Source organism: Arvicola amphibius, chromosome 8, assembly GCF_903992535.2.
Source record: "Arvicola amphibius chromosome 8, mArvAmp1.2, whole genome shotgun sequence".
NCBI classification, from domain to species: Eukaryota; Metazoa; Chordata; class Mammalia; order Rodentia; family Cricetidae; genus Arvicola; species Arvicola amphibius.
This window is the reverse complement of record NC_052054.1, coordinates 111,079,092-111,103,401: the sequence shown is the minus strand read 5'-3', so window position 1 is coordinate 111,103,401 and position 24,310 is coordinate 111,079,092. Positions and strand designations below refer to the sequence as shown.

Here is a 24,310-nt window from a genome sequence, read left to right as displayed (position 1 = left end):
TAAGAATGAGAATGAATATTATATAATAGGATAACTTCACAAGACTTTAAAACTATAAAGAAACCAATTATCTACATAGATTCAAACATCATTAGCTTGCTGCATTTGGGTGGTACTGTAATATTTAGGATGTCGTTTTTATGTTTTTGGATGAACATGTGTTGCTTTCATCACGCTAAAAGGATGAACTTGGTTTTTCAAAAGAATCAAGCCATCATTAAACACTGGGGAGTTATTTGATTTTAAAATTGTTTACCCTTTGAAAATCCACCAGAGAGGAAGCCCAGAAATATCACAGTGGGGCTTCACATAGAGACTCAACCACTAACAGATTCAAGTAATTACAATAAAAGACACACAAAACACTGGGGGAAAGAGACCAGAGAAAATAATTACAGATTGGGCATGTGGTTCTAGAAGCACATGCCAGCAAAACAGAGAGGCACAATTAACAACTTAATAACTGAACTATTTTTAGCTTTGAAGGGAGCCACATGCATCGGTTGAGTTCTTAAACACCACCCTGAAACAGTGCTTGAACCAAAGGGTTCCAACAGGAAACCCTAGTGGGAAGCTTGGAATCTCATACCTACCAGCTATGTGACTTGGGCAAGTCATGAGAATCTTGGCTGAAGTTAATCAGGATGAATGAAAGATCGAGGAGATAGAGATCAGCATGGTAGATGAACCACTATGTACCAGCAAAATATAGACTTGTTTTATTTGAAATTTTATCTTCCCCAAAGACTTATACCCAAATCAAGCCCCAGCCAAGCAATTATACCAAGAACCTGAGTTCTTCACTTATGAAGAACTGCACTATGTATTTTATATTTGTTATCTAAATTTCCCTTAAAATATATTGAAAATGAATGATTCTAATCAAAGTAAAAGAAGTAATTCATTCAAATAAAAGGGGACAACTGTCCCCATGTATCTCCTAAGCCAAGGCTGGCCTCTCTATCCCCTTTAGGAAAAAGAAGGGGAACTGCATGCCTATCAGCAATCCACATGACTTCAGAGTCTGCCTTTTGTTTTCTCTGAGAAACAATCTAGACAATATTTTCATTTTTATACTTTCAGATGACAGACAATGATCATACTTAGAACTGGTTTTATACTAAACCCATTAGTCTCACAGAAGAAATTTCCAGAGAAAAATCAATGTAAAAATTATGCTTCAAATCTCATTCTACAGCCCTGACTTCCATAAGTACAAATGGAGTTGCTCAGGAATAGCTGGCAGAATCAGGAGAGTCGAACAGTGTCTACAGTCAAACCTTTGTATTTGGAGGTCCCACATGCAAACCTGAGCTCTAAATTGGAAGTGTAATCAGGAGAAGCGAGCCTTTAAAATTTTCTAGATCACTCGAGTCCTGTTGTTCTACAGTAGCTGTTCCTGTAAAAGCCTGGTCTTTTCAAAGAAATAGTATAAAAAGAGTTTTCCCCCCATGCTTGAGAAGTTTCATGATCTTTATGTGCCATACTGTGTATCCTGTGATGCTACTTGGGACTTACCAGTCTTCTTTGATCCCCTCAACACACACACACACACACACACACACACACACACACACACACACACACACACACATTATTACTACATATCTGAATCTCTGAATCTTTACTCTCATATCCTGTTATTTACCATCATAACATTAACATATACAAATGTCTTTTTGAGGGGATATAACTAATATGTGACTAGACACAGGAAGACAAGCAAAACTAAACATGTGCTTTAAGACCAGTAGAGTAGGCTCTATTAGCGCCCAAGAGAATTGAGAATTCAGAGTGAATGGCTCTCGGTGACTAGGCTATTTAGAGGAATCCAAAAATAATCATAATCATTCCTAGTTTGAGTCCATCAGAGCACTGTACAAATGACATAGTGGTCAAATAACTTCAGTGTTTGGCGGGAGAAATGGCTCAGTGACTAAGGGATCCTGAGTTCAATATTCAGCACCCACATTTGTGGCTAACAATGTCTGTCACTCCAGTCCCAGGGGCAAATATTCTCTTCTGACCTCGGCAGGCACTGCACACATGGGGTGCATAGACATACACACAGGCCAAAAAACCAATGCACATAAAACAAAAACTAAAATATGAAATAAAAGCAAATGAACTTCACTGTTATTGAGATCGCAAGCTACCAGGCATGGTGGCACACACCTATAATCCCAGCACTTGGAAAGCTGGTTGGTTTTTGTGAGTTCTAGGCCAGCCTGTTCTACACAGCAAATTCTGAGACAGCCAGGGCTACACAATGAGACTTTAGACGAGAGAGAGAGAGAAAGAGAGAGAGAGAGAGAGAGAGAGAGAGAGAGAGAGAGAGAGAGAGAGGGGAGAGAGAGAGACAGAGAGAGACAGAGAGAGAGAAACAGAGAGAGAGACAGAGAGAGACAGAGAGAGACACAGAGAGAGAGAGACAGAGAGAGAGACAGAGAGAGAGAGGAGAGAGAGACAGAGAGAGAGACAGAGAGAGAGACAGAGAGAGAGAGAGAGAGAGAGAGAGAGAGAGAGAGAAAGGTAAATTTCTTAGAAGAAATCAAAGGTCTAAGTGAACAAAAGTTCTTTAGATGCTAACAGAACCCCAGGGTTCTTTGGCCTTAATGTGATTGGAATGGAGCCAACATCCACAGTATTTGTGCTTAAAACAAATGGGAAGATTGGAGAGAGCCCTTACAGCTGCATCTATGGCCACAGCTGTCACCCCATGGTCATGTGACAGATTTAATTCAGACTTTCATCAGGGGGAGTTCCATTGGACAACATCTCAGAAGCCTGAGCTTCAGCAAACAAGGCCAATGTTTCTTTCCAGAAAGGAAACAATTAAGTAAGCCATAAGGCATCTTATGCTGACCCTTTAACCTTTTTTCTGTCCTGAACCACAGAGTTTCATGAGAATGGAAAAACACTCGCTAAATCAAAGTTAAGAACTATACAGCTGGACAAACTCAGATGAAGAAGTTTCGAAATGGTTCCCTTGGCAACAAGACAGACAGCTTATGGAAAAAAAATCAAGCAGTAGGTGCTCTTTAAGTATTAGTTCATTTCTGCAATGTAAATGACTATTAACCTGGTAAAGTATACTAAACTAGATGAGATTGATGTGATTAATTTCATATTTACTAGAGTTTTATAAGAAATCAAAGGCAAACCAGTTTTAAAGAATTTATTATGTAAGGGATGCTCCCAAATTTAATTCAGTTTTGTAGTTTGTTTCTTTTCAGGGAAATCTAACCCTGTGTATTTCTTTGGAACATGTCAAAATGTTCACAGTTCTGCATAGCAAATTAAAACTGAAGTCAATGACAGTAAATATCTCTCCATACAATGGTGGTGCTTATAAAGATATAGAAAATATCCAACGAGATCTAAATCAAATTAAATTACATTGTCTCATTTAGTTTTCTAGAAACACTTGAAAGATAATAAATATCATTAAAAATACATCACAACCCAATTACAAGCCTGCCTGACACCAGGGAAATTAATGCCTCAGAACAAGCTGCAGGGAACTTTAAATTAATTTATAGGAGGTCTGTGATAAAAGCCATGGCCAGCTTATTCTCTGACACCATCTCAATATTTTGACAGTCTTACAAACTACCACTCACAGGTCAAGCTTTTGTGTGTATGTGTGTGGCATGTATGGACTTACACACAAGCACAAATCAAATGTGAACAATCCTTCCAACTAAATTTTATATTCCCTGCAAGTCTTCTCCAAATGAGAACCCATTCTTTGTAGTCTCTTCTTAAACACTAATCATGATGGGTCTGGTCATTAAAATCATTAGCTTCTCTGATTGTCAAGGAGGATGTAGCCAAAGCAAAGCCCGTGGAACCTTTCCCTCTGGAGTTCCCCATCTTCTGCAAAGGCATGACAGGGTTAACAAAAAGACTGGAATCGGTACATCTCTGGGGCTGAGCATCACAACTGCCCACTGCATCTCACTACAAGACAACAGGGTTTCCCCCTGCCTACTGCCTCAGTGGCTCTGATTTATTTACTTCCTGGCTCTTCCCCAAGCCTACCTATGTCCTGTTTTCATCTCTCTTCTCTGGACTGTGTCTGTGAGTAGGTTTCTAACTCTTGCAATTAAGGAGAATCTACTCTGTAATACCAGGAGCAATATCTACCACAGGGGCCTATCACTTTCCATGTTTATTCGGATTTGAATGCTGATTTACAATCTCTTGCACCCAACAACTTCTGCCTTTGAGTTGCAGGAATTTAACAGCTGTGTACTACCGAGACATGCCAATATAACTTCATCCTGTGTAAAAGATGCACTAGGTAGCACATGCCCTGTGAGTGAGAGGTTTCGATAACTTTTTGGCTTTCCAAGGTCATCCATGGAGGGCAGCTCTGATCTCTAATTTTCTGTCAGCACAAACTCATCAACCATCACTTTTCTAGGATGCCAGAAGATGAAGATTTTTGAAGCCAGACACAAAAAAGTATATGGTCACATTTGCTTTCAGTGCTGACAGTCATGGGCTGTAATTTTGCTCTCCATAGGAGACACTTGTTTGTCCTAGGGGTGCTGGTGGGTCTCTTTGCTTGTAACAGCATCTGGAAGCCATGATCAGGCTCAGATTGCTTTGCTTTATTCTACTACTTTCATTTGGGGAGTCACATTCAGGGTGACTTTTATATTAAGACGAATTTGTACATGTTTGTTTACAGAAAAAAAACCACAACTACATCAAACCACTTAATAGTAGGAGCAATAGTCACTGTCATTTTGTTTACCATAAGTGGCAATAATGATTGCTTTCTTCTTGTTGCTATTATGGTCAATGACAAGGACTATGATACGCACTAAGACCCTCTCTCTTTGAGTACCAATATTAATTCCAGAAGAGATCAACACAGTTGATTATTTTTCCTTGGATTCTGAAAACTTATGTAACCAGTAAGTTGATGGGAGAGTTGATACTGAAGTTCTTTAAACTTGAAGACTGTGACCCACTCTGTCAGCAACTTTTACTTGCAAGAGCTAGCAAACAAACAAAAACAAAAACAAACAAACAAGAAACCAAACCAGAATTTATTTTCCTGTTGTCAATCTAGAACACAGCTGTAGTTTTGGGTACTATTCCTGCTCATTTTGTGATCTTTCTTTCCTTCCTTCCTTCCTTCCTTCTCTCTCTCTCTCTCTCTCTCTCTCTCTCTCTCTCTCTCTCTCCCTCCCTCCCTCCCTCCCTCCCTCCCTCTCCCTCCCTCCCTTCCTTGCTTTCTTTCTTTTTTTTCTCTCTCTTCCTTCATTCCTTCCTCCCTCCCTCCCTCTCTCTCTCTCTCTCTCTCTCTCTCTCTCTCTCTCTCTCTCTCTCTCTTTCTTTCTTTCACATTGTAGAGCATTAGAAGTCTATAAAATGGAATGAAACTCAGGAAAGAAACTGGCAGGGATGTAAGACAAGAACTTATTTATGGGAGGGCAAAGAAGATGAGAAGAGAAAATGAAAAGCTAGATTCAGGATCTATATAATGAAGACTGATAATGCCGTGTCGGGATTCACAATGGAAATTGCCAGCACTGAGTGAATCCTGTGTTTGCATGTGTGTATGGGATATGTACATGTTCATGCAGGTATGCGTATGTTTGTATGAGGGAGTGTGTGTGTAAGCACACATTTGGAGGTGAGTGGTCAATGTAAGTTGCTCTCTCAATAGCTCTCCAGGCTCTGCAGCTCACTCTTTTTGAGACAAGCTCTGTCATTGGACCTCGAGCTCACCTATTGAGTGAGGCTGGCTGCTCAATGGCTCCAGTCTCTACTGCCACCCTAACTCGGGTCCTCAAGCTTACAACAAGTCCTTTACTCACTGAAGCAATTCCCCAGCCCTCAAGGAAATCCTTTTTTAAAAAACTCCATGTCAGTAATGACTTGGTTTTGTGACCTCCCTTCCGAAGCACTGCGAACTTCCTCTTCTAACAACTGACCCATCTTACACTCAGACAGGTGGGTCTTTGCTGCATTAATCCTCTTTCCCATAACAGTCAGCCTCAAGAAAAGTGAGGTCATTCTTGGTTACACGACAGACTCCCCTTCAAAATCCAGTTTGGAGGCAGCCATTCTACAGCTCCCTGGCATCTGAGCTCCCTGCCTCATTCTTGCTCTCCACTCAGATTCCCCTGAACCGCCTTCACACACAGTCTCAGCGTGGATCAAGTTTCAAAGCACACTTCTTCTTTTGTGTGTGATCTGACTGGGTTCAGAAGTCCCTGGTAAGTCCTGCTTCTTAGTTTCCTTTCAAAGTACCTTTTTGTGAATTTCATCCTTGCAATCCAGTTTTGTTTCATTCCTGCCCCAGTCTCCCTTCTCATTCCCCAAGCATCACCCCGTCCAACAGTAGGGTGCTTACTTTATATGTTCAAGGTCCTGGGTTTGATCCCCAGTGCCACAATGAAATGTAAAAAAAAGTTAGCACATCACTCCTGGTCCTTACTCTGTGCTTCCCTTTTGCTAACTAGCTCCTTAAACATGCTGTAGACTGCTCTAAATATGCCTATACAACAAGCCAAGGAGGGTGTGTGAGCAGGAAGGGAGATACAAACGTTATCCTGACCTGAGGCGCAGCAGGGCAATGCAAGGTACCTTAGAAACCCAACAGAAGTCTCTCCAATCAGTGTCTCTGCCTATAGTTTTTATTTCCTAAGGGGCTCACAAGCAACATTCCTAAGGAGAGGACAAACTGCCAATGCATATCCAAGCTTTCCTAAACACCCAGAAATCCTGCAGATTAATAATCCACAAGCCAGTGACAACGTTAAAGCAATGAATCATGCTTATTTTTAAAACTTCTGCATTTGGTTCTGACTGTGCAGATGACAGACATAATAACTCAACTTAATCATGGATCTGATCTTTCCAAATTAAGTCATGAAACCGACAAAGAGAATAATCTTTTCATTAAGACTTGTTATGCACTAGAGACTGTGTTAAATAATCCTGAGAAAATAAAAGCAAACATTTAATGCAGTTTAAGAAGAAAAAAAATCCACTGAAGAACAGCACATAGAGCTCTAAGATTCAAGGACATAGGCTGACGATGACCTCACAAGTAAGTTTCACTTCTGCTGAACATTACCCACAACACAGTACTGTGTAGCTTGTATGCTGCCTCTGGAGACATGGCCCCAAACCTAAAACATTATTTCTTAGTCAATGCAAGTAAGTTGGGCAAGTAAGCTAAGCTTCCAGACAACTTACGTTTCCATGTAAAGGAGTGATGTAATAGTGGTTTGGTTTATTTTCTTGAGGCTTAGGAGTATAACCCAGGGCCTTGCATGTTAGACAAACCCTTCGCCATTCCGTCATTATCTCCAGTCCTCAAAATAATAAAAAGTCCACCAGAGCAAATTGTACAGTCTTAAGCACCGTTTGAAGGACACAGAATGCATGAATACTGTCAGTCTGGGTCGATAGAGTATAAAATCTGAAAGATGTGTGTCTCAGAAAGTCTCGGTTCTGAATAAGTATTCTAAATTATTATGAAATTCTGTACATTCTAACTTTGCCTGAGAGCAGGGATTGAATGTGCTGCCAGTGCTCACATGATCAAAGGGGGCCGGAGAGAAAGAAACAGTGATAATTATATCCAACAATCATTATCTTCCTTTCATTAGAGTATGTTACAATACTAAAACATTTTAAAAGCATCCATTTTTTTGATTCCCCAGCATGACTTTAGGTCTCTGTCGGGGGAATTCTGTCACTTGATTTGCATCTTCTTTACCACCACTTCAGGCGGCTCCTAGGGCAATCTAGGGGTGTAACTTTCTGTTTAGAAGCGTAGACAAACGTGCAGTGGAAAGTTCCCTCTGACTCTTGATGGACTTCTGCTAACCCGGGTATACACTAGAGAGGAGATGGCACACTCCGAGACAAGCCCCATCCCATTCACACACAGAATTCTGGGACCCTGGAGCACCAGATGGTCAACACAATCCAGATGTATCTTTACTGAACAGCTGTGTTATCAAACTTGCTCTTCCCATATGACAGAATCCCATGCACCCTGTGCCTTCAACGGAGACACCTAGAGAAATCTGTACTGCAATTGCATCCTTTTCTTCCCTTGCCCGTGGAAAAGACGATACTTAAAGAATAATCATTCTGTCTTTAGCAGCTTTCAAACTAGGCTCAGAAGACATACACGTAATTCTAACATGGCATCTTAAGACAGGATGGGAGTTAGAGGAGCATTTCTCAGAAGGGGAAACAGAGGTTCAGAGTGGTTCAAATAATATGCACAAGTACAGAGACTGTGAGAGCCAGGCTGACCCCGAGGTGTATGCTTCATGCGCCCACTCGAATTACTTATTTCACTTTCTTGGAGTCTGCTTTCCAAAATGAAAGTCATATCTTAGGGAAATACTTAAGGATGGATTGAATAATTCTCTACTCAATAGAAGAGAAAGCCTGTGGAAGTAGATATCCCTATCTTAGGCAGACCAAAACCAGGCAAGTGTAGCAGAAAAGTCCCGAGTGTCTTCCACAGAAGGAAGCTAATCACTGTATGAATGCTCTTAATTAAATTTGAATGCAGTGCTACCGAATGCTGTGGGAAAACACCAGGTCCTTATTGGCTGCTTCTCCCATAGTACTCACTAGCAATACATTCAAATTCAATTAAGATAATTCATAGAGTGATTAGTTTCACTATACCGTGAGACACTGGGGAGTCTCCTCTTGCCAATACTGTATGTGTGGTGGATGTAAGATAGACTCATTCTTCTCCTGTGTGTTGTCTCTTTTAGTGGAAACAAAAGGCAAATCTAGTGACACGGGCTTCTAAATACCGAGAGAGATACAGCAGGAGAGTTATGTTTCCTGGACTCGTCTGAAGGTTGACACACCAAGAGAATTTTTGAAACAATTATCTTCTCTAGAAGACCAAAGAGAAACAACTGAGGCTGCTCGCCCGGAGCTGGTCAAGAGGACGCAAGTGAGCTCACATTTCAATGGGGGAACAAATGCTAGTGGGAAACCCAGGCCACATGCCTGAGGAACAATGCCAAGGGGCATGATTGTTTTGAGTTTGTCCAGTGCAGATATCTACTATTGAGATAGAGGCTGAATGAACTGCACAATGTCAACCTTACAAGTCAGAAAATAAATGCTGCTCCTTTCTCAGGGTCATGAAGTGTCCACCGAGGACACTTCATAGCAGCTTTCAGGGTGGCTGCCACCAAGACCCCATAAAGAAAGGGACAGGGATATTGCTGAATGTCTTACAATGCATTGAAGAACCCCCTCCCCAATAAGAATGTTCAGACTCCAAATGACCATGATTCCGAGGCTGGGGGCAGCGCTGAAGATGTCATACAGGACTTGATACGCTCTGCAAAGTGATCAGCCTTTCAGTGAGCTATTCGGTGACATTGCTGTAGCCTTTGCCATATAAAGTGAACGTCCCTGTCACAAGGAGGTGCTCTGGTAATCGGCTGCCACTGACTTCTACAGAATTATACATTCGTATCTGTAAGGACATGTTTCTGCCATATCTGTCCTTTCATTTTGCAAGAATGATAAGGAAGAACCATTTTCACAGTAAAATAAAATCTTTCTGACCTTTTATAATCTTCCTTGGCCCTGTTGATGAAATCTTTACCCTTTCCTTCCTGGTTTGAATTGTTCTTTCTAAGAATGTTAAAGTGAATTAGTGGGACATGATAATAAAATATAATTGTAAACAAATAAGTACATTGGAGTCTTAATTTAGGGAACTTCAGGCTATTCTTTGGGAAAGAGAGTGAGCAGAGAGTACAATTCACCTTTGTAATCCCCGATTCAGAAGCTGAAGCAGGAAGATTGCTGGGAGCCTAAGTCAGCCTGGACTCCACAGTAATTGCAGGCCAGTCTAGATTACAGTGTGAGAGTCTATCTCAGACATATAAATCCCAAACCCAAACCAAAAACATAAATCCAAAACAAAACAAATGGAACCAAGAGAAGCAACTTCAGAAATAATAATACACAAACGTTAAGATAACCCTAGGTGAATTCCGATTGCTCTAGCAATGATCAGATTAAATCCAGTATCAGGATTTCTCAGTTACATAAAGCTTGAAAACAAGGTGACTTTCACAATAAATATTCAAGTTGTAAAGGGACCATTTACGAGCCCAACAGAATACGCTGTTGTACAGAGCACTCTGCACAGTAGCTCGTGACAGAAACCTACTCTAACGCACACCATTTTCCCGAGAACACATGGCCGAGAAGATGAGAAGTTTGCTCAGATACCTACAGCACTAACCCTGTGGATTCCTTCTGGGTTCACTCTCTTCACTGTCCGCCTCTTCTTCCAAAATTCCTTTCCTCGGAAGCTCATGATAAGCCTTGAGATTGAGTCATAAACTATTTGAAAAGTTCCGATGTCCTTAGACCCGTTCTTCCCGAGGCTTCGCCAAAGCTGGTTGACCAAATCTCTCCGCTCCCCTAAGAAGGGAAGTGTTCGTGCTACATCTATATAACTCAACAGAAAGGAAAGGCAAAGCCGCAAGTCACCACTTCCTGTGAGCAGCTAAATATCAGCTGTTGAACTGCTGCTTTCGTGCACAAGTTCTCCCTGGGCACCTGTGTTAGTGCAAGACAGCGACACAGACCATCGATCGTTTGTATGAATGAGTCCACCCTCTATGTAGCCCATTGGTACCTATTGGATGAGCAGGCACAGGATAGGACGCAATATGGGGAGTCTGACAACACATCACTTTATTTTTCTGGTGTAATTTTTTTAATTATTATTTTCAGGGTTGAAAATAAAAATAAACTTTTTTCTCAGTTATGGAGTTGCTTAAGAAACTATGGACAGACTCTTTGCGGCTATGTCAAGTATTCAGAAACCGCCAAACCTGACTGATGTGGCGGAGATTTGAAATAACCAAAAATAGTCCTTTTCGAATAAATCAGTTTTAATAAAGGGAGAAAAATGGGATAGACTTACGCGAACCAAGAGGAAAAGGGAAAACTGTATTTGTGGGTTTTCCTAAGTGTGGAACTCCAAATTCCTGCCTCATAGTTTAGGGCGCTAGGCAAAGCACTTCATAAGAAGCACACACTACTCTCAAGAAACTCCTCAGCAACTTCCTCTCTTTCTCGCCTTTGCATAGAGTCTGTCTTCTATTCCTCTTTAGGCGCCACGGCTCTAAAGCCTGGAGTCCCTCCCATGTCTCAGCTCCTGTAATCTAAAATTGACTCATTTTGCTGGGGCTGTAGCTTGGTAGAAAAACTCATCCAATGTATAGTGAGACTGAATTTCAAGGCCCAGCCTGAGGCAAAAAGAAAAAAGAAAAAGAAAAAAAAAGAAAAGAAATTTGACTGCCTCCTTTCTGTATCCCTTTGACTGCTGAACACCACTTTCCTTAAAGGAGGCATTACCCAGGAGCATCTGGGGATATCAGCTAGACAGACCTCATGGTGACTGCCAAGGAGGGGAAATCCGATAGCTCAGTAGAGCATGGTCCATGAGACGGCATCACTAGGGAGCTCTAAAAGCTGCACCACCAGCATCCTGTTGCATCTTGCCCCATTCTGATTCAGTCCTTTTTCAGAAATTGATGAAAATAACAAGGACAGTGAGCAAGAATCATCGATAAACATAAACCAGACAAAAGCCCAATCACAAGGAGTCACTGTCGAGTTCATCAGACAAAACCCTCCATTCCAGTACATGAGCAGAATTTATTAGGTGACATTTTTGGGCATCGTTGGGCTTTGTGAGAAATGTGTGACACTTCCTGCAGTTTTAAGAAGCTGTGTTGGACAGAGAATCCCATTAGGGCTTGCAGAAGCTTGGGTGAGCTGTATAGAAATGTATTTCTTAAGGAAGCTTTGAATAACCATTGAGGATCAAGATGGTGAATACAAGGGAACAAATCTTGCAGGTAAAGGCATCCAGCACAAACAGGCATCAGGAGAGAGTGGACGGTATCAGAGACTGATCTTTCTTGGCTGATTGCTCACCCATTTTAGGTCTCCTTTTCTTCACTTATCAAAAAGACATGTCATAGTCACCACTTTGTAGAAATTGTAAGGATAATTCAGATAATGCTTTTAAAAAGTCAATGTATTATATTGACTCTTATATCACAAACACAGTTATTAGTTAACATAGAGGTTAAGGGTTACAACAAAACTAAATATTAGGAAAAAGCTGGAAGTCAGTGCTACCTACAGCCAAGAATTAAACAAAAAGAGTGGAGTGTTGACATTTGAAGCCAGAGATGGCTCCTTTATGGCTCTGAATGTCAACATCACAAAAGTTTCTACTGGATTTGAAATTATAATGATTACTGAAGGATTTCTGAATAATAATCAAGATGATATTTTAGGAGGATCCTCTCTGGGCAGCTACAGGCAGGCGAGGTTGCAGAAGCTAAGTTTCCAAGGATTTGTATTAATCTACAGCAATGGCTCTGAGGAGACTATAAAGAAGGACTTAGCAATCTAACAGAAAATAATGGAAAGAATTTGTTGAGTAAACAGTAGGTGCTGGGTGTTGGTCCAAGATCTTATTTAAACTCTACCAAACTGACCACCAAGTAAGCTTGTTATTATTCCTGTTTTCACCCTAGTCTTACACAGGAAGATAGTTGGGGTCACAATAATAGGAGGCCCAAATCCAGTTAACGGCATATCTAGGATTGAGGTCTTGTAGGTTCCCGAGTTTGGCTTCCAGAGAGATAGATCCTATTACATGGGAATAAGAAGAAAAGGTTTCTTTATTTACATTGAATGTTCAATGATGGAATGTTGTGTTAAGAAGACAGAGGAAGGTATGTCCCTAAAATGCAGGCAAGAGCCAGGTTGGAGATGTGAAAAGGAAAGTCATGAGTAGATCTCATCTGAGAGGTTGCAGAAGTAAGTTGAATTTTGCAGAAACTATCATAGAATAGAGACCATGATCCCAAAGTTGCTCTGAATGTGGCAGATGGAAGGCAATTCAGAAAATACTGGGATGCTACAGTGATTGTCAGCAAACTACAGAGCCCAGGCATTCTGGCAAGAGGTATACAAACAAGGTAGTGTGGCACCAGAGGCAGGGATAGATCTAAGGTCTTAGACAAGATGTAATATAAGAGGTAGCTAAAATCTAAAATCAAGATGAGGATATTTGTAGGTGAAAGGATAGAGCTGGAAATAGTCATCCTGAGTGAGATAAGCTAGACCCAGAAAGACAAACTTCATACCTTGTCTCTTGTTGATAGATATTACCTTTGAATCTTCAGAAATATATGTTTTATTTAGAATACTCATAGAGTTCATGAAATTAGTTAGATGTTGGTGTTGGGGCGTTCTTTCCAGGAGGGGATATAGAAGATGGTAGGATAAATGGTTAAGGGGGAATAATGAAACAGGAAGGGTTAATTTTGGGTAGTTTATGAGAAGGAAGGATCTAAGAGAATATGAGGAGGGATACTAAATAATAAAGAAAATTTGAAAAAGTCATATGGAAACCTGTTACTGTTGAAGCTTCCTAAAATATACACATATGAACATATATGAGAAGAACTTAAAGGGAATTACCCCATGATAAGGTAAAAATCCCCCTACTAGGCACTAGAGGTTAACAAATAAAAAAAGAACATTTCTGGGAATGGAGTTGTTGACTAGTGAGGTTCTGTAGACACCCAAACATTGCTATTGTCATTGATCTGTTTAATTTCCAGAACTTGATGACAAGACCCTATTGTTGAAGATACCATGTTCTTGGGTCATAAAACATGGGGAAATCAGGCTTTTGTTCACCTGGAGGTTTCATGCCCTCCTGGCTAGCTTTCACAGTGCTGGAAGGTGCTGTGTACGCTAGCAGAGGAGCAAAGGAATCATCAGTGTTATGCAGCTGTGAGCCCTGTGAGCTACAGTCATGATCTGCCTGGCAAGAGAAGACCACTGGTACAATATTGGCAACCATTTCATGGGAGTAACCAAACACTTTCTGATTAATGTTAAGGCCTGTTTCCCTAGATGGAACTTCTAACTGGCACCGAGATGGGGTCCAAAAAAATTGTGGCTAGAAAGGTCATGAGCCCTAGGGGAAAACCTACTACTATTATTCTGTTGAATAGACATGGATTGAAAGCAATTCCTAATGACTCATCATTTTATAGCCATATAATAGTGCGTCTGTCAACCTTCATTGGAGAAGCTTCTTTTTGCTGTAGGTAGCAATTGACACAGAGACCCACAATGGATAAAGGTACAGAGAACGAGAGACTGAGGAATGCTCAACCCTAAACGGGACATCCCTATTATAGCCCTTGCTCACAATGCTCAGACATGATGGTGGAAGAGGAGACAGAAAGAGTGTAAGAGCCTGAGGAGGAAGACTACCAGTAAATAGTGTTGTTTTAGACTCAGCAGGGTAGTTGCACATATGAACTCCCAGTGGTTGGGACAGAATGCACAAGGCCTGCCAGGCCAGACCAAGTCCCAGCATGGAAAGGGAAGGTTAGCACGAAGTCCTACCCTTAGCTTGGGAGTTATTATCAGCTAATAGCTTCCAGCAGAAGAATCAGATTTCTTTAAAGGCATGTAGGTCCCCTGATCAGGCCACCCTGATCTCTTGGAAGGTTGTGTATCCAGGAGTAAATGGGACTTCATGGGCTTTTAAAAAAAGGAGAATAAAAACCTGAGTGGGTAGGAAAGGGAGGTGGATCTAGACAGAGTTGGGGGAAGAGGTTAAAATGATTAAAATACATTGTATGAATTTCTCCAAGAATTAATAAACACATATACAGACATATCCAAAATGTAAGAAACTCTCAGGGCTATGCATTCTTGTCTATACGTTCAGTGACTGTGTGTACAGCCAGGAAAAGGTACATTTTCAATTTTCAATAGCTGTTCGAAAGTTAAGACAGTCTTAAACATGCTTTAAAAGAATTAGCAATCTGAATACTAAGATATCAGACATTTCAGGAAATATGCTAGCAGTCTGTTTTTGCTTCTCATTGCTCTTGTAAAAAAATGTCACTCACCCAGAGACTGAAATAAACTCCTACTATAATCTCTCAATTTTCAAGAGTGAAAAATTCTGAGCACCTTAGAGTCCTGTGTTGGCAGCTCTGTGGTCCTTCTCGAAGTGCTGGGGGAGAATCTGTCTACAGGCTCATGGAGTGTTGCTGGCAAATTAATTTCTTGCCATTGGAGGCCTGGAGCAGCCATGCCTCTGCTGTCTGTCACATGGAGGTTCTGCTCAGCTTCTAGAGGCTGCCTGAACCCCTCAGCTAACGGTCCCTTTCTAAGTCAGATGCAGCTGAACCCCTCTTACAATGGAAAGCCCACTGGCCCATGTTGTGGTTCATCTTTCTCTGCTTCTCTTGCTCTAAAATGGGAGAATGCTCAGAGTCCGAGGCTCTGGAAGGGCAGTCTGACTCTTCTAGGCTGATCATAAAATTCTTCTGTCTGATTAGTAACCTGTTCTAATTTGGTTCCTACTGTGATAAAAAACACCCTGACCAAATGCAGCATAGGGGAGGAAAGGGTTTGTGTGGCTTCTGACTCCAGGGTGCAGTCTATCACTGAGAGGAAGTCAAGGCAGGAACTCAGAGCAGCTCATCATATTTTACCCACAGTCGAGAGCAGACAGAAACACATGTGCCCAGGCTGCCTTCTCGCTGTTGCTTCTGCCTTCCTACCTTTCCTCTTTTATACAGGTCAGGGTCTAGCCCATGAAAGGGTGAGCTCCACAGTGACTCTTCTTGCCTCAGTTAAGTCAAGACAAATCCCCTACAGATATAGCCACAGGCCAATCTAATCTAGATAATTCCTTTATTCGGCTCATTTCCTCTTTTGGTTGTGGCAAGTTAACGTTCAGAAGTAACCATCACACAACCTTAATCCATAACTTCAAAACCCTCTCATATTAGCACTAAAATATTAGTATTTGATTTTCCTACAGGAGCATCTTTTTCTAAAAATCATTTATTTTATACCCTGATTGCAGCCTTCCCTCCCGCCTCTCCTCCCACTCCCTCACTCCCGCCTCCTCCCAAACCACCCCTGCTCTGTATTCTCTCAGAAAGGGGCAGGCTTCCCACGGGCATCAACAAAGCATGGCATATCAAGCTGCCCTAAGACCAAGCACCTCCCCCTGTATTCAGGCTGGGCAAGGCAACCCAGCAGGAAGAAAAGGTTCTCGAGAGCCAGTCAAAGCATTACAGAACGTCTTAAGGATGTCATCCACCTTAGCTATGGTTTGGCCTTTTGTGTGTTTAACATTTCAGAGTATTTTTAAACTTAAGAATATAGCGAGAAGAAGGTGTAGATGAAGAAAACACTTGGCCTTTGAATGTGGTTTCACCGAGCAGTTAGGTGGGATCCAGGTTCCTGTTGAGTTGAGAATGAGTGGGAGTAATTTGAAATTTTAGTTTGTAGTTCATTTACTGGAAAAACATCACAGTGAAGCAAAGGTGAGAAAAATAAGGGTATGGCAGAAATAAGCAAAGTTGGAAGAGAGGAAGTGAAATGCCAGGGACAATCAAACTTACGAGCAGACAACAAAAGCAATCAGCTAGAGACAAAAAGCTCTAAGACTGTCTTTCACCCACCCAATTATGTTATGTTTTAAAATTTTCAATTACAATTGCACTCAGTTATTTGCCATTCACATCATTATTGAGCCTAAAACTGGACAGAAACTTGATAACGTCCCATAGATAATGTCAGTGAACCCACTTCCTAAAAACGACTATAAAAATTAGAACTGAAATCTTAAGGGCTGAGAGTTACATGTGCACACATGAGGCCACACAGGCTTTCAAAGCTGACTCTGAACGTGTGCTATAACGGTACTTTCACTTGGGCTGCACACTTTAGTCTTTGCCATGCTATCTGTATCATTCTTCGTTGATGCTTTTCACAACCTGCTGATGCCTTCCTTAGTGCTGGGGAAAGCCTAAGGAGCTTGTCTTGTATTTTTCTTCTCGCTTTCTTCTGTTTCCAGTTGATTGTCCTTTTGTCTGCTGGGAGCTCAGGGCATTGCTTTCTGCTTAGGGGAAAAAGTGAGTCTGGTCTTCGGAGCACCTGCAAGCACTGCTTACCACCATGAAGCAGGGCTAGAGGAAACTGAGCAGCAAGGCGGTACTTCCTCATCCTTTGTGGTCTCACTGGAGCCTGGGCCCAGACAGAAGTACGATTCAAGTCACTAGCCCTCGAGTCTATGCTTCATGTGGGAAAGGTCAACCGAACTGCACAGTTCTGAGTTTGCCTCCATCCTCAGATGCCAGGGCATAGCAACAATAAAACAACAACAACCTCGAACACACCACAGCTGATGTGGGACTCTTATGCCTCTGGCTCTATCCTGAAAGGGTCGTGTGCTAACTATTTACTTAGAACACAGTGTTCTCTTTTCCAATACATTTTATTCCAAAGACAATACAGTTTCTCTTCTACTTCCTATTTTTTTAAAATAGTTATATTCTGAAAACCTGTATTCTGTGTGTTTCTCAACCTCTCTCTCTTTCTCCCTCCCCTTCCCTCCTCTTCATCTTGGAAAAGAACCTGGAAATCCCTCCAAGATGGATACTTGCTTTATTTTTCATAACATTTTTATTTATTCTTTGAGAATTTCATACCATGTATTTTGATCATTTTTACCTACCTCCCCTAACTCATTGCAGATCCTCCCCCTCCTTCCTATCCACCCAACTGACAAATATTCATTTGTCCCTGTCCCTGTCTCTGTCTCTCCTTCCCTGTTAAAAGTCTACACTGTGCTGTTTGTGTAGGTTGACTGTCCCTGGGGTGAGGCCTGTCCTGGAATGTCATTTATATACAGTTGTCATTCCACAGAGGACGACTGATTCTCCTGCCAGCACCAATCTAATGAAGTAGCTCTTCAGCTAGGAGTGGAACCTCATGCCCACTTCCCCTCCTCCATGCTGGGATTTTGTCTGCATGGAGTCCGTAGACATCTTGTGCACACTGTCACAGTCTTTATGTAGCTCTGCCCTGTTATGTGTAGAAGACAGTTGCCTTGAAATCAGCCACCACCTCTGGCTCTTTCGACCTTTTTTTTTTTGCATCCCTTTCCACGTAGCTATTTGAGTCTTGACGTGAGAAACATGATGTAGACGTCGCCTTTAAAGCCGAGCACTCCCGGGGTGAACAAATGCGGGTGTCTGGGTTAGCTGCCTTCTACCACAAGAGGCAGCTTCTCTGGGGGAGGGTTGAGCAGTGTGCTGTCTGCAAAGGCAAGATGTTTCTCCTCATAGTATCATTTCTCTATCTTTTAAAGAAGAACTGAAAGGCATTCTTGGTTGGAGCAGATGATTTTTTTTAATAGGCTGTCAGGTGAACACATACCAATACAGCCTCAGCTATATTGGGCTTAGGAACTCTGAACTAAAGCTATTGCATTTTAGCAGATGGAGACTGATGTACACTGGGATTTTCTACAGAGACAGAGGTCTCTCTGTGCTTACTGGCTTGGACCCCATTTCAGCATCCTACTGTTGGCAACATTAACTACAGAATAGAATCCTTTCCCTTTAGAACAAAATAAACTCCTAACATTGATATCCTGTGACCATAACTACTGTTAACTTTCAATATGAATGTTGCCCATTCTTTAACAATGGACTGTAGAAATCACATTGTAACTAATGAGGAGACCCATTCTCAGTGGAAATTTTGGTTTGTTTATAAAATATCACCATCATAGATATATTTTATTCTCTGATGATCTTTGGGAAGGGATATGTTTTGAGAAATCAGGGGCAGGGGCTGCAGAGAAGGTCCAGTCAGTAAAGTGTTCATCATTCAGACTAGATGACCTGCGTTCAGAGTCCAGTATCCACTTGCAAAAGGTGGGCACAGCAGAATTCATCTGTAATCCCAGCTCCAGGGATTAATGAGGACTCCTGGGCTTCACTGGCTACCAGATTAGCTGAATAAGTGAGCTCCAGATTCAGGGGGAGACTGCCTTAAAATGTAACTTCAAAAGCAATTGAGGAAGTCACCAAGAGATGACCTCTGGCTTTCATAACTGCACACACACACACACACACACACACACACACACACACACACACAGCCTCCACACATGTGCATACACACACCCATACACCCCACACTCTCTTACACACAAAGATAAGAAATCAGAGCCAATAAAACATTCTTATCTGCCCTACTTGACTTATTTACATAATTCACACAGGAAATGAATGAGTGGTAATTCCAAACTCCGATCATGCAGACAGTTAACTACTCATCAACAATCACTGGTTAGTGGATCAAACTCAGCTTAGGTACAATCCCTGCAAACGTGTCCATCCCTCAAAACATTTCTTCAATGTTACCATTTCATACTTTGTGATCTTTATAAGGAGGTAACAAAGCTAAAACAGTTCTTTGATTTAAAGCAGTAATGTCTTGGATTATGGATTAAAATCATCATACCCCTCTGCTTTTATAAAAAACTTCTTTGTGTTCATAGAACATTGTCCTAACTGTGCACTCTGCATTAAATTTTTGGCCTTTTGAGCTTTTGGTATACAATAGCTTAAGATCTGTAATTAAACAACAAATCTTATACTCTACTTTGCTCCTTACCAGGTAAATAAGAATGAAAACGATAAGAAAATGAGGATTGCGTAGCTCTCTTCTGGGCGTCAAAACTATTCAATCTAGTTTGTGGAGATGGAGAAAATCGTAAGAAGTTTGTATTCCTGTTTCCCAGTACAATTCTACCAGTGCCAAAGACAAGATTAGAACAAACATGTCGTGCAGCCTGTGTAGGAGAAGATGAGCTTCACCAATACAACAACATTGAAGGAGGCAGAAATTCAGCCACACATGGAGCATATGTGACAGAGAATTTGAAAACAAGGAAAAGAGCGAGGTCAATCCAAGTGCAAGAATATGTCATACAGACACTGTTACCTGAGTTAGGGGCTCGGCAATAAAGTGTAAAATCATGGCTTTTAAAGTTACTATTGCAATAAGAGTCGAAGAAAATCCTCCAGTGTACGCTCAGTCACACAGAAAGATGGTCAGACAGTGGATTCCAACATCAGGCCTCGGCAATCTTAGGAAGGCCCAGCCATCTGCTGTGGCACTGAGCATCTAGATAACGGTCACTGAAGATACTGCACAGCCCATACCCTGAGGAACAGTGACCTGGAAATCAGCTCACCCAACAGTGCCTTAGGCACAGAATCATCCAGCAGTGCTCCTGTGGGGACCACCTCCCTATACAAATGGCTTACTTTGCTCCACTGAGGTCTTAGTCGACAAGCAAATGTTTCCTTTCCCTAATGCATGGAAATTAGCTAACCAGTTGGATTATGGTGTCCATGGAGGTGAATGAGGAGAAATCCCTGGAGTAAAGTCAACCATCAAAAGCTGGGCCTCAGACCTACTTCAAGCTTCCCCTTTTATCTGCCCCACACACCTTTGATTTCACTTCATCTCTTTTTTCATGGGCCATTCCTCTGTTTATAACTTAATAAGGGAGGCTAGGCTTGCCATGTCTCTCTAAGTTATTATCTAAATTATCATATTTCCTAAAACTGAATTACTGACATTTGGACATCTTGTACACATCATTCTTTGTCAAGGGGAATTCTTTGTACTGTGTGAATTACTGATATTTGGACATTTGGACCACTTCATTCTTTGCCGAGGGGAATCCTTTGTACTCCGGGATGTTTAGGGACACATCTTACTGAGATGTCATTTGCATGAGATGTCATTTGCCCCATGAGATGTCCTTTGCAACACCCCTCCCCTTGCCAACCATGCAGTTCTGTGTTACTGGGACAGTCAGCCATCTCCAGACATTGCAATGCTTCCCTAGGAAAGGATGTAGTCTATGTTTGCTCCACGCTGGGATCCAAACACAGTGTTTCTATGATGACAACGTGCAGGCTAGTGATCTGGATGATGATGGTCTCCTTAGATGAACTTAGTTAGTGCCTCTTAAATGGTAAACTGACCCCTTTGAAAGCGCCTCTAGCTTACTGGTACCCACTCCTTCTTCTTATCTACAACACCTCAAGTTCCCCTCTCTGTGTATCTGAGCTTGTGTTTCTGTTGGGGGCTATGTATACCTTTAGTCTCACTGGGAAAAGATCAGATGCCACCATAAGTAAATATTAGATGAGATCTTGTGAGACACAAGCTAGATACCTAGGTGAGCTGGAGATGAAGGTACCCACGTGGAGGATGAAGATGGCGGCATGATGTTTGCCCCTGAGACTACAACAATCACAAGTCAGATAGCTCATGTTAGATTCCCAATCTTACTCGCCAGAGGACTCGGATAAGTTACCTCTAACATGCAAAGTGGCATAATACCTACTTCAGTAGATGGTGTGAGGTTTCACAAGTGAGTATGTGTAGAGTACTTAGTGCAGTGCTTGGGATTTAAGAATGTGCTCAATGAATGGTAGTATAACTATGAGAAGATTCTTTCGAGGAGGCGGTTTGAAGCGGAGTGCCTATAGCCTGTGTTTGGGAGGAGGGTACAAGAAAGTCCTAGATATCTGTAATCTGACCAACAGAAGGAAGGAGATGTAGGGACACCAAAAGGGCACTGACTGCTTTGCACGTGGCAGTGACAGGGACACACACGTGAAGGGAGTGGCAATGTGAATTACTTCGCATGGATGCAAAGAATGACATGAAGTAGCCTGTCTACCCCTGCAAACTCACACCCGCCACAGCGACTTCTTTCCATTCATTGCCTCTTGCACCACTGGTCATTTCGTTTTGAAATCCCCACGGTGCATAACTACAAAAGGTTCCAATTATCCCATTCCTGTCATCCCCCTTCACCCCACACCAAAGGCTCAAATAGCAAAGAAGTTAAGAAAGCCACGCTTTAACCAATATCATATGCTGTTTTATCTTTTCACGGTTACTTTCCTGCCGAAACAAGGTCTGTGAATTCCCAGAGCAGTAAACAGTACGGTCTTTATGTTTCAACTGTGCTGGGCTGTCTCCTGGCATGCGGTGAGGACCAATATTATAATCACCAATTTGGTGCTGTGAACAGGACAGAGGGGGGAGGGGACATGGCATTCCCATTTTTTGTCTTCCCCTAAGCTCTTTCCATAACTTTCCAAGGACACAGAAAGGTATTAAAGTACACTGACAAAGAGACATTTAATCCTCTTGCACTGCAAGGATGATATAGATTGGGAAGGAGATCGCGTACCTAGATTCCTAGATTGCCTCAAAAGCTCACTGGCATGATTTGAAGTTGGTATCCCCCTTGCTTAAATAGCCAATGAGGAGTGTATATTAGGAAACCAGCCTGCCTTAATAAGCCACTTCTTTTATTCTTTTTCTTTTTTTTTCTTTTCTTCTTTTTTCTTTCTTTTTTTTTTTTTTACTGGAAAATAGGTATGAGTCCAGTCCATTCACTTCTGCCTGGGGTGACCTTTGACAAAACAGTAGCCTCCATGGATGTTTTTGCCTAAAGTCTTTTTTATCCTTGATAGTCTACATTTTTGTATTTTTAATTAATACAATACATGTCATCTATCTTCAAGAAAATGAATGCCCAGAAAAACAAAAGCCTTTGTTTGTTCTCATTTTTCATTTCAGGTGACAGATGGAAAGCAAAGACAATTTCCAATCAAAGAAGCCCTTGCTGTACACACTCAGTCCCCATGGTGTGTCCCCAAAGATGTTTGTCCTCTGCTAGAGCTCATGCAGAAATAAGCAGGTGTCCCTTACGACATGACACAGCCTTTGATAAGGCTTGTAACACAATACTGAGAAAAGCGTTAGCCCTATTCTCATACTTGAGTTTCTCATCCGATCTTGATGAAATCTGAATATACATGTTTCTTAAAACACACACATGTGCACACCGTGCACACACACACACACACACACACACACACACACACACACGCAGAAATACACAGTATCCTTACACTCAACTAGAATGCAGCTGAAGAACTGATGCCTACACAGGGAAACTGGTACTTTTGGAAGGTGCTCCATGTTCAGAACCACCTGACTCTGCCATTTGGTTTGACTTTTGGTGCCAATCACTACCAAAGCTTACTGCAGACCTGGTTTGAAATCCAGAGCCTCAAGTCTATAGGAGAACACAACAGGGTTAAGGCAGTTGGGAAAATCACTCTCTTTCTCCCCTTGTGATCACTGCACATTGAATTTTCCGACAGGTAATATCCCAATCCTTTTACCTCTCGGGGCACATCAGAAAAAGTGCCCTTATCCCACCAGATTTCTATAAGTTTATGGCCCCAAAGAAATGACATGTAAGCAAAATACACAGACACAATTTATACCAAAGCAGGGTTCCCAATTCTTCACACTTTTAAATCATTGTTTCTGGGATTCTGTTCCTCTTTGAGCTTCCCGGGGCCTGTCCCTGAACTTTAGCTGCAATCTGAGGCCCTACACATACTTCCTGTTTCATTATCACTCTGACGTTAGCTAAGGCAGGAGTTTTCTTTTTGCAAGCATTATTTACTGTTTGCGCCCATTTGTTTACTCCATGAATGAGCACAGATACTGTACTATTTAGGATAATTAGAATGATACAGTTCTTTACACACTCAGATCTTAAAGGAGAGAGTTATCGAAGTGGTATTATGGGAAACTTGGATTGCAAAACAGTACAAATCAACCACAAAAAGATGCCTTAATATCTTCTTTCAAACGTTCATAGCGTTATCATCCAAATCCTCGTCCATGTGGTTTTATCACACGCATGGCACCTAGGAGATAAGACTGGGGTCTTTATAGTCACTTTCAATTTTCTCCTCTCATTTGCATAATCTTCATGAAGTCTTAATGATGTAATATATTTTTGTTTTACCCACCCCTCCCGTTGTAGCATCTTTCCTATAGAAAGAAGGGCTTGAGTGTGCCATTCTCAGTTCAGAAGCTATAAGCAGCACTTGTCAGCATCTTTGTGTGTGTGTGTGTGTGTGTGTGTGTGTGTGTGTGTGTGTTTTACTGTTTCTAGAGTTCCTTAATGTCTTAAGATTCAGGAGATGCACAAAGTCAACTAAATTTGGGAAACTTGAACCTGAGCGTAACTAAACAAGGCGTCCTTGGTGCAGAGTTCCCCAGAGCTGTGCATTTCCAACATGCAAACAAAACTCCTCGGAGTATGGCATATGTGATGTTTCCCACATTTATTTTCACACATGTTGCCTTTAGACTATTCCTGTTGTATTCCCTACATTGCCCAGGCTGGCCACGAACTCACTTCCATCCTCCTGACTCCACTTTCCTCCTGTTTCTTGCAGGGCTGCCCTACTCACTCTGCTCTGGCCTTTTGCCTATGAATTTA

At 41.7% G+C, this 24,310-nt stretch overlaps 1 protein-coding gene across 5 annotated transcripts in view; it reads right to left on the bottom strand.

The window, feature by feature from the left end:
* The window catches only part of Dock10 (dedicator of cytokinesis 10), a 253,512-nt gene that overhangs the window by 155,735 nt on the left and 73,467 nt on the right, over positions 1-24,310 (bottom strand). The window contains exon 1 of one of the 5 annotated variants that reach the window (XM_038339213.1): positions 10,268-10,445. The exons of 3 other annotated variants lie outside the window; for them this stretch is intronic. In XM_038339213.1, coding sequence (XP_038195141.1) covers positions 10,268-10,351 — 84 coding nt within the window. In that variant the 5' untranslated portion in view covers positions 10,352-10,445. Of the gene's footprint in view, positions 1-10,267; positions 10,446-24,310 lie in introns of those variants that run through there. One more of the 5 variants, XM_038339214.1, reaches the window with a different exon arrangement.